General features: G+C 34.7%; 2 protein-coding genes across 2 annotated transcripts in view; both read left to right on the forward strand.

Annotated features, from left to right (window-relative positions):
* LOC117340385 (dynein heavy chain 8, axonemal-like) overlaps positions 1–10013 on the forward strand; it is a 99285-nt gene extending 89272 nt beyond the window's left edge. The window contains exons 80-90 of the mRNA XM_033902147.1: positions 4339–4412; positions 4658–4810; positions 5098–5253; positions 5553–5669; positions 5873–5974; positions 6316–6476; positions 7481–7637; positions 8063–8215; positions 8528–8717; positions 9017–9138; positions 9393–10013. Of these exons, the coding sequence (XP_033758038.1) occupies positions 4339–4412; positions 4658–4810; positions 5098–5253; positions 5553–5669; positions 5873–5974; positions 6316–6476; positions 7481–7637; positions 8063–8215; positions 8528–8717; positions 9017–9138; positions 9393–9680 (1673 nt within the window). The 3' untranslated portion in view covers positions 9681–10013. The remainder of the gene's footprint in view (positions 1–4338; positions 4413–4657; positions 4811–5097; positions 5254–5552; positions 5670–5872; positions 5975–6315; positions 6477–7480; positions 7638–8062; positions 8216–8527; positions 8718–9016; positions 9139–9392) is intronic.
* A 1604-nt stretch (positions 10014–11617) lies between these two features.
* Positions 11618–11822, forward strand: part of LOC117340386 (dynein heavy chain 8, axonemal-like) — a 33312-nt gene continuing 33107 nt past the window's right edge. The window contains exon 1 of the mRNA XM_033902148.1: positions 11618–11668. Within this exon, the coding sequence (XP_033758039.1) occupies positions 11618–11668 (51 nt within the window). The remainder of the gene's footprint in view (positions 11669–11822) is intronic.

Genomic DNA, 11822 nt, shown 5'->3' on the forward strand with positions numbered 1-11822 from the left:
AAGGGCTCTGTAAGAAGCTTTATCTAGGTAAGTCTTGACCAAACCTACCAGATAGAGGGCTCTGTAAGAAGCTAAATCTAGGTAAGTCTTCAACCTTCCGGATAGAAGGGCTCTGTAAGAAGCTTTACCTAGGTAAGTCTTGACCCAACCTACCAGATAGAAGGGCTCTGTAAGAAGCTTTATCTAGGTAAGTCTTGACCCAACCTACCAGATAGAGGGCTCTGTAAGAAGCTAAACCTAGGTAATTCTTGACCCAACCTTCCAGATAGAAGGGCTCTGTAAGAAGCTAAATCTAGGTAAATCTTGACCCAACCTTCCAGATAGAAGGGCTCTGTAAGAAGCTAAATCTAGGTAAGTCATGACCCAACCTACCAGATAGAGGGCTCTGTAAGAAGCTAAATCTAGGTAAGTCTTGACCCCACCTACCAGATAGAGGGCTCTGTAAGAAGCTAAATCTAGGTAAGTCTTGATCCAACCTACCAGATTGAAGGGCTCTGTAAGAAGCTAAATCTAGGTAAGTCTTGACCCAACCTACCAGATAGAGGGCTCTGTAAGAAGCTAAATCTAGGTAAGTCTTGACCCAACCTACCAGATAGAAGGGCTCTGTAAGAAGCTAAATCTAGGTAAGTCTTGACCCAACCTACCAGATAGAAGGGCTCTGTAAGAAGCTAAATCTAGGTAAGTCTTCAACCCAACCTACCAGATAGAAGGGCTCTGTAAGAAGCTAAATCTAGGTAAGTCTTGACCCAACCTTCCAGATTTTTTTTATCAGCATGTTTGAACAAAATGTGTTGTTTTAACGTACATTCTTCAATAAAGGTATTGTTGATATTTGTGATAATTTGTACTTATTGTAAACTTTCATTTTGAATGTTGTTGAACATGAGTACTGCTGGTACTGTAGCTCAGGTAAGTTTAGGTTGTTTTGATTGATTCTTTGTTTAAATTCAATCGGCCAAAACTTTAAATGATATAGCTTTCCTGACACTTGTACTGGCTTTATATATATATATTATGGCAATTCGATATATCAATAGATATGTCAGAATTAATTACTTGTTTGTAATCAAAACAAAAAAGTGAACTTGGTCAGTTTATGGTCACAGTGGATCGCCCAGTCTATGAACCACCATGACTTCAAAAGCAATCGCCATATGACAATGATAAAACTTCAACAATACACGGAAGAAAATACATTTTTATCTGTGTCTCAGATGTTAGAAATCAGTATGCAATATGATCACCTGAGCATGCCAAAATTAGACACGGGTTGATGGAAAAGCCAAATTTAGACACACCAAAATGGATCACCCTGCCAAAGTTTGCTGACACCAAAATATCAAAACTTACAGTTACTGTACTTGAATCATGTGTGAAGATCTTCTGCAGTAAGAGTTGTGTTTATTTGTATTCCTCAAGACAGACATAAGATAGTGCATAAGATATAAGACAGACATAAGATAGTGTATAAGATATAAGACAGACATACGATAGTGTATAAGTTATAAGACAGACATAAGATAGTGTATAAGATATAAGACAGACATAAGATAGTGTATAAGATATAAGACAGACATAAGATAGTGTATTAGTTATAAGACAGACATAAGATAGTGTATAAGATATAAGATAGTGTATACGTTATAAGACAGACATAAGATAGTGTATAAGATATAAGACAGACATAAGATAGTGTATTAGTTATAAGACAAACATAAGATAGTGTATAAGATATAAGATAGTGTATAAGATATAAGATAGTGTATAAGTTATAAAACAGACATAAGATAGTGTATACGTTATAAGACAGACATAAGATAGTGTATACGTTATAAGACAGACATAAGATAGTGTATAAGATATAAGACAGACATAAGATAGTGTATAAGTTATAAGATAGTGTATAAGTTATAAGACAGACATAAGATAGTGTATTAGTTATAAGACAGACATAAGATAGTGTATAAGTTTAAGACAGACATAAGATAGTGTATAAGTTATAAGACAGACATAAGATAGTGTATAAGTTATAAGACAGACATAAGATAGTGTATACGTTATAAGACAGACATAAGATAGTGTATAAGATATAAGACAGACATAAGATAGTGTATAAGTTATAAGATAGTGTATAAGTTATAAGATAGTGTATTAGATATAAGACAGACATAAGATAGTGTATTAGTTATAAGACAGACATAAGATAGTGTATAAGTTTAAGACAGACATAAGATAGTGTATAAGATATAAGACAGACATAAGATAGTGTATAAGATATAAGACAGACATAAGATAGTGTATAAGTTATAAGACAGACATAAGATAGTGTATTAGTTATAAGACAGACATAAGATAGTGTATAAGTTTAAGACAGACATAAGATAGTGTATTAGTTATAAGACAGACATAAGATAGTGTATAAGTTTAAGACAGACATAAGATAGTGTATAAGTTATAAGACAGACATAAGATAGTGTATAAGATAGTGTATAAGTTATAAGACAGACATAAGATAGTGTATAAGTTATAAGACAGACATAAGATAGTGTATACGTTATAAGACAGACATAAGATAGTGTATAAGATATAAGACAGACATAAGATAGTGTATACGTTATAAGACAGACATAAGATAGTGTATAAGTTATAGTTATAAGTCAGACATAAGATAGTATAAGTTATAAGACAGACATAAGATAGTGTATAAGTTATAAGACAGACATAAGATAGTGTATAAGATATAAGACAGACATAAGATAGTATAAGTTATAAGTCAGACATACGATAGTGTATAAGATATAAAACAGACATAAGATAGTGTATAAGTTATAAGACAGACATAAGATAGTGTATTAGTTATAAGACAGACATAAGATAGTGTATAAGTTTAAGACAGACATAAGATAGTGTATAAGATATAAGACAGACATAAGATAGTATAAGTTATAAGACAGACATAAGATAGTGTATAAGATATAAGACAGACATAAGATAGTGTATTAGTTATAAGACAGACATAAGATAGTGTATAAGTTATAAGACAGACATAAGATAGTGTATAAGTTATAAGACAGACATAAGATAGTGTATAAGTTATAAGACAGACATAAGATAGTGTATTAGTTATAAGACAGACATAAGATAGTGTATAAGTTTAAGACAGACATAAGATAGTGTATAAGATATAAGACAGACATAAGATAGTATAAGTTATAAGACAGACATAAGATAGTGTATAAGATATAAGACAGACATAAGATAGTGTATTAGTTATAAGACAGACATAAGATAGTGTATACGTTATAAGACAGACATAAGATAGTGTATAAGTTATAAGACAGACATAAGATAGTGTATAAGATAGTGTATACGTTATAAGACAGACATAAGATAGTGTATACGTTATAAGACAGACATAAGATAGTGTATACGTTATAAGACAGACATAAGATAGTGTAAAAGATATAAGATAGTGTATACGTTATAAGACAGACATAAGATAGTGTATAAGATATAAGACAGACATAAGATAGTGTATAAGTTATAAGACAGACATAAGATAGTGTATAAGTTATAAGACAGACATAAGATAGTGTATAAGATATAAGTCAGACATAAGATAGTGTATAAGTTATAAGACAGACATAAGATAGTATAAGATATGTCAGACATAAGATAGTATAAGTTATAAGACAGACATAAGATAGAGTATAAGATATAAGACAGACATAAGATACTGTATAAGTTATAAGACAGACATAAGATAGAGTATAAGATATAAGACAGACATAAGATACTGTATAAGTTATAAGACAGACATAAGATAGAGTATAAGATATAAGACAGACATAAGATAGTATAAGACAGACATAAGATAGAGTATAAGATATAAGACAGACATAAGATAGTATAAGATAGTATAAGTTATAAGACAGACATAAGATAGTGTATAAGTTATAAGTCAGGCATAAGATAGTGTATAAGATATAAGGCAGGCATAAGATAGTGTATAAGTTATAAAACAGACATAAGATAGTATAAGTCAGACATAAGATAGTATAAGTTATAAGACAGACATAAGATAGTGTATAAGTTTAAGACAGACATAAGATAGTGTATAAGTTATAAGACAGAGATAAGATAGTATAAGTCAGACATATAAGATAGTATAAGTTTAATATAAGTCAGACATAAGATAGTATAAGATATAAGACAGACATAAGACAGACATAAGATACAAGACAGATATATATTGTTCTTTCTCATAGAACCAAAATAGTGCAGAAAACTATCTCAAAACAGTAAAGGATTAAAGTTGATATCGTTTTAATGTTTCAGAATTCCGAGCTATTTCCATGGGACAAGGTCAGGAAGTTCATGCCAGAAAACTAATTAGTCTCTTCATGCAGTCTGTGAGTAAAATAATTATAGTGAAAGTGCCATATATAATGTGTTTGATGTGGTCATCGCTCATGTACTGAAATATATGAAGACCAGCCTGACCAGGAAAGTACTAAAAATAGCCAGGCCTACAAGCCTTAGTGACAATATCTATATATCGAATGAAAGGACGTCAACAAAGGGTGGAGTACAAACAAGTTACTGAAATATTAAGTATTGATAATGCACTGAGTTGAGTATTTTTATATTACCACAGGGTGGGTTCGCCATGCTACAGAACTGCCATCTTGGTCTGGATTTCATGGATGAGTTACTGGAGACAATTGTAGAGACCCAGCAAGTCCATGAGGAGTTTCGAGTGTGGATCACGACCGAGGTCCATCCTGCCTTCCCCATCAGTCTTCTACAGGTACAATCGGCTCACTACTGTTTATCAACTCTGTGATCTCCTGTTGATGCAAGTCTAAAATAGCATACAGATCAATGGCACTTATCCTGCTATTTCTTATTTTGCAATAAATGTGACACCTGCATTTATATGAATTTAGAGGTTATGCTGGTCCCCTGGACTTATTGCATGATAAATACAATACAATTACAGTTGATAAATTGCTACTTGTGTCATAACAATAATCACTTATAAGTTACTACCTCAATTCTTCTATGCTTACCATTTGTCTCCGTTTGTTTTTGCAGTCTTCCATCAAATTTACAAATGAACCACCACAGGGCATCAAGGCGGGTCTGAAGCGTACGTACGCAGGCATCACACAGGACTATCTAGATATCAATACCTTGATGCAGTGGAAACCTATGTTGTTTGGAGTCTCCTTCCTTCACACAGTGGTACAGGTAGGTCAACACGTCACAAAGTAGAGTTAGTCTGTTTATATGCACACAGAAAGACAGATTAAATGTTTATTATAAACATAACAAATGAAATGTTTATCAATATCGTAGTATATACTCATAGTAAAACACATCGCACAGTCAATACTACCGGCTACATGGCCTATCTCACTATAGCAATCTATCGACTGTAATAAAGTAGAGTAAGTCATAATTTAATGCTCAACAGTTAAACTAGTATGTATTATTTATACGTGTTTGAAGGAGAGAAACTAGTATGTATTATTTATACGTGTTTGAAGGAGAGGAGAAAGTTTGGGCCACTTGGTTGGAACATTCCCTACGAGTTCAACTCATCTGATTGGACGGCCAGTGTACAATTTGTTCAGAACCACCTGGATGATATTGATCCTAAAAAGGTATAAAATTAGACAAACATTTGGAAATACAATAATCATTATATTGTTTAATACTTGGAAAATTCAGCTTAGTCCATGTCGCAACACCTTTTGTCCGTCATATGATTTTTTTAGAGCACTTAACGTCAAATATGGCTGAAAGAATTTCAACCAAATATTAGCCAGAGAAAAGTCTACCATTTAGTTTTGTCTGTATTACACAGGGTATATCTTGGACCACGGTGCGGTACATGTTAGGAGAGGTACAGTATGGTGGTCGAGTTACTGATGACTATGACAAGCGCCTCCTCAATACATTTGGAAGGGTAAGTTAGCCATGTGTTCCATTAACTCTCTGTTATCACAGTCGGGTAATAATACATATTTGGTATATGTTCTAGGTATCAATTTATTTTCTTATTGAGGCTGTCACATTGACATGGAAAAAACAACTCTTTAAACATTCTGATTGTGTTTTGACACTACATGCTCCGAAGTCTTAATCAATTAACAAAAAGGATCAAATAAATAAAAAGGATCAGTTTCTCTGAAATTTTATTTTCAAGCTCCGTTGGTTTTTTACCTGTTAAGAAAAATCCTGACTTGATACCGCCATTCCACCACCCTGACTTTATAGAATCATTGGTTTTATTTTGTTGACTGTTAGGTGTGGTTTGGAGACTTCATGTTCCTGGACAGTTTCCAGTTCTATATTGGATACAAGATCCCCAAAGTAAAGGGTATTGATGACACCATGGCCTTCATAGAAAACCTGCCATTGGTCGACTCCCCAGAGGCTCTGGGCCTTCACACCAACGCTGACATCACGTAAGATGCACAGACATCAGTAAACTTGTGTAGAGAATGCCATTTTATAGATCGCTTGTGAAATTCCTCAATGTATTCTACAACTCGTATAGAGAACGCCATTTTATAGATCACTTGTGAAATTTCTCAATATATTCTACAACTGAATAATGAACAAATGATCACCCTAAGATAGTTTTAAGTACTCATCAAAAGACATGGAAACTTTTCCATTTCCAAAACTTTTCTGCAAATGTTTTATGTAGGAACTCAAAACTGGATATAATGAAACATGGAGAAGAAAATTGCTTTGTAACATATTTAATCATTAGCTGCAATAAAATTAATTTATAAACTGAAGAGTCCGTGAGAGTGTATAGTTCTGCAAAAGTGGTGCACTTTATAATACATTTTGTATTTACAATTTCTGCAACATTCAACTGAGTTCCACATGATTTATTTTTGGCATCCATTATTTCGGGATATGACCGAACTGAGGTATACAAACTTACTGAAGGCTGTTGTTTAGGTATTCAGAGTTCGGACTTTGGTGTTCTTTGTATAGGTATCGGACTAACCTGAGTACAAACTTTCTGAAAGTTGCTGTTTAGGTATTAGACTAACCAGAGTTCAGACTTTGGTGTTCTTTGTATAGGTATCGGACTAACCTGAGTACAAACTTTCTGAAAGTTGTTGTTTAGGTATTAGACTAACTAGAGTTCAGACTTTGGTGTTCTTTGTATAGGTATCGGACTAACCTGAGTACAAACTTTTTTATTGTTCGTTGATTAGGTATCGGACTAACCTGAGTACAAACTTTCTGAAAGTTGCTGTTTAGGTATTAGACTAACCAGAGTTCAGACATTAGTGTTCTTTGTATATGTGTTAGACTAACCAGAGTACAAACTTTTTTATTGTTCGTTGATTAGGTATCGGACTAACCTGAGTACAAACATTTTTGGTGTTCGGGTTGATTAGATATCAGACTAACCTGAGTACAAACATTTTGGGTGTTCGCTGTTTAGGTATCAGACCAACTTAAGTACTTCTGTTCTGGAGACAATGATGAGCATCCAGCCCAAGGACAGTGGTGGGGGAGCTGGGGAGACCAGGGAGAGCATTGTATACAAGATGGCGTCAGACATGCTTAGCAAACTACCAGGCAACTACTTACCACACGAGGTTGGTGTCCTACACATTTGACAAAAATAGTTGACTACGTTGTTACAGTAGAACATGTTGACGGTTTATATAAGAATAGAGTAAGACATGAAATCAGTTTTCAAAGCATTTATTGTTTGTGACATATTACTAAACCTGGAAAAGTGCTTCCTCCATCAGTTAGCTTCACACGAGAATGGGCTAATGGAAGAAAACTGATTGTGTACTGCTTCAGTTCAGTATACCATTTAAGTCAATGGAGTTAGAAAATTTGCATGATGTAGACTGAAAATTGAAGTAAGGAAATAAAAAAACATCAAAAGAATCAAGCAATTGTTTATACACTGAATATGTTCAGTATTTTGATGTACGATGATCTAATGTTGATAGCACATGGTTTGTTTGTGTGTGTTCATTGTCGTTGATGATGAACTGTGTCATTACAGGTGCGTGATCGACTGAGGCGTTATGGACACCTGCAGCCCCTCAACATCTTCCTCAAGCAGGAAATTGACCGAATGCAGAGGGTGATCTATGAAGTAAGAATTACACTGACAGATCTCAGGCTTGCTATTGACGGAACCATCATCATGAGTGAGGTGAGCTGTTAGAATTGCTATTGATATATTGTACTATTCTAGTAAATGGCTGTTAAGTTTACATGGCTAATATTTCACAGTTGTCCCTGCTGTCTGAACTAGTTCATGTGTTGTTGAGTAAACTATCTGCAGGAATCCTTATAAATATACTGTATATCCTGTATATACATTTATTTGATTATATAAAATATTGGCTGGGTACAATCCCCCAAAAACAACATTCCCCAATTTTAATAGTTTTGTTTTAGAGTAAATCTCAAAACTTGTGATTTCCTGACCTCTAAATTTGGTTATAACTCCATCAATTGACAGAATCTGCGTGATGCGTTGGACAACATGTTTGATGCACGAGTGCCCAGTCTGTGGAGAAAGATTTCCTGGGAGTCCTCAACACTAGGCTTCTGGTTCACAGAGTTACTGGAGAGGAACGAGCAGTTCTACGCCTGGGTGTTTGTTGGCCGGCCTGATGTATTCTGGATGACGGGATTCTTCAATCCTCAAGGTAAAAGTTCTGACTCTACATTAACTTTCTGACTTGTGCTACTTTCAAATTGATAGTTTATTTAAATAAAATGATGACAAATTCAAAATTAGTGGGTGGCATACTGGGCTTTTTACAGTATGAATATGGTACATTGTATAACTTGTAATGTTTGTGAACATTGGAATGTAAAACCACATATGATATTTGAAAGAGAAATTTTAAGGAAAGTTGGACTGAAAACAAAAACATTGAAATTGGTAATGATACAGGATTAAATAAAACCTTACTTTACTTTAATTTTTCACGATCATTTTCAGGTTTCCTGACAGCTATGAGGCAAGAAGTGACCCGAGCACACAAAGGCTGGGCCCTTGATTCTGTTACTCTCCACAACGATGTTTTACGACAGAACAAGGAGGATATCTCATCAGCACCTCCAGTAAGTTGGAGCCTTATCATACAGTCAGAAATTAGGTCATTTCAGCCAGCATTCTAATGGTGTCATAAAGCTAGGTGAAATCGGTCTTCTGTTATTCTACATTTCTGAATTGTTAGGTATTTGTTTACTTGGTTTGCAACCTTTAAATTCAATTCTTGGTCATTTTAATTGAAAGTGCCATTCAAATTTTGTGTATCATATTATTTTCAAAATCAGTATATACCGTGGTATTAATGATGTTTCCTGTCCTACAGGAGGGTGTGTATGTTTATGGCCTTTTCCTGGACGGTGCAGCCTGGGACAGGAGGAACAGTCGTCTGTGTGAGTCCACACCCAAAGTACTGTTCACTGCCTTGCCAGTTGTCCATATGTTTGCTATCAACTCTACTGCCCCCAAGGACCCACGCCTCTATCAATGTCCGGTTTACAAGAAACCCAACCGTACAGATCTCACCTACATCACTTTCGTTGTGCTTAAGACCAATCAGAACCCAGACCACTGGATCCTACGTGGAGTGGCAGCTCTGTGTGACATCAAATAGTCTCTGTTAATATCTCGGTGATGTTATAAACACATTGACATTTCTAACATCACACTTAACCTTAGGTAATTATACGATCTGGCAGTATATATGGATGAATCTGATTTGTTCTCTAAAGAACCCTCTTGTATTTATATCATTGAGTCCAGTCGAAAATATTATAACAATAACTAAACTTTCTTTAAATGTTGACAACAAACAATATTTTTGCATGATCATCGGAAAAGTTCTATCTAATATATTTTTACAAAGTTTTATGTATTGCATTTTTTTTTTAATTCTATATTTTTAATTTATTATGAGTATTTAATGTTGAATAAACATGTTCTGTTACCTCGTCTCTGATTTCTTATATTTGATGTTAAGGTAAAGATCAAACAAATTTTCACATATTATATAGATGGTAACCATGTGTTAAAACCGTTTGATATTACAGTACAGTACAGTACAGTAACTTTTACATATCAGTATCTGCAAGAAACCTAGGTGATTACAAGTACCCGAGACTGCTTCCATTAAGAGTGCTTGATAATTTATTCCTTAATGTAATGCCCTAACTTGTCCAACTTTCTCTTTATCAAGAGGCCCAGATACCTGATATTGGAGTTGTAACATGCTGGGCTGAAGATATACCAATTTTTTCAAATGAATTGCCTTGACCTCCATTCAAAGTCACAGGTGTCAAATATACTAAAATATTCAGACAACTGCTTGTAAATATCCCAGAGACCTGATATTAGGCCTGTAGAATGCTTGGGTAAGTTTAAGGGTTACCATGTGTGTTAAATTGAATCACCTTGACCGATATTCAAGGTCACAGGGATCATATACTAAAATCCTTTAAATAACTTCATATTAATAAACAAAGAAACCCAGAGACCTATAATAAAACCTAGCCTACTCTGATACTATAATAAAATGGTAAGAAATCTGCTTTGTATCTGCATAAATGACCTAGATCAGGTTCAAACTTGCACTTGAAGCTGGTGAGTGTATAGTGTACATTGTTGGGTATAATTTTCAATGCTTAATCGGATTGTATTTTGACTTTTTGTGCAACAATCACAAGGCTGTCGGAGGCATAAAATGTTAAAAAGGTATTGTTGACATTGTCCAAGGACTTTCTGATGTTTTTATCCCTCTGCCCTGGGGAGGTTTAGCAGTTGGTATACAAATCGGTCTCAGCCAGCACTGTAGTTTTGATGGTCAAAAACAGTGCCAGATTCATCAAGTGGTCTAGTTGTGTCCTCTGTTATGGAGGAGTTATCAGTTTCATTATTTTCATGGTAACCATGGAAACAAATATTCAAAATCATTGGTTTAAGAATATCTCAAAGACCCTTTCAATTAATTCCTCAACTGAGTGGTCTAGTAGTGCCTTCTAATAAAGGGTCTACAGTTTTGATGATTCACAGTGTTAATATAACATATCTCCAAAGCCATTTAAAATAACTTTGATTTTATACACACAAACTGAGTGTTGACCGGTTCATTTTATACACACCAATGGAGTGTTGACCGGTTAATTTTATACACACCAATCGAGTGTTGACCGGTTGTTTTTATACACACCAATCGAGTGTCGACCGGTTGATTTTATACACACCAATCGAGTGTTGACCGGTTAATTTTAAACACACTGAGTGTTGACCGATTGATTTTATACACACCAATAGAGTGTTGACCGGTTAATTTTAAACACACTAATCGAGTGTTGACCGGTTGATTTTATACACACAAACTGAGTGTTGACCGGTTGATTTTATACACACAAACTGAGTGTTGACTGTGCAGTTATTTGCTGTGGATTGATGATTTTCTTTGGATACTCTGGACTCTCACTGCACCACACTCCAATGTGTACAACTTTAAATCACCACTTCTGTTCCATCCTTCATATTGAAAAATGCCTCTAAACATTCAGTTATTACACCAAGATGGGGACGGACTGCACGATTACTATATCCCCTGTCCATCTTGACCCCAGCGTCAATTCAAATTCCTTTGGAAATTCTCAGCAAATCTGAAAACCAATGTGATGAACGGGCCTGGCCGTCGGTATACTGAAGTTGACGGGAGTAATGACAACACAAAAGATTGAATTCATGGAGGATGGAAAAGAATAATGAATGGTTTGTATAC

The sequence above is a fragment of the Pecten maximus genome, chromosome 13 (genome assembly GCF_902652985.1).
Source record: "Pecten maximus chromosome 13, xPecMax1.1, whole genome shotgun sequence".
NCBI lineage: Eukaryota > Metazoa > Mollusca > Bivalvia > Pectinida > Pectinidae > Pecten > Pecten maximus.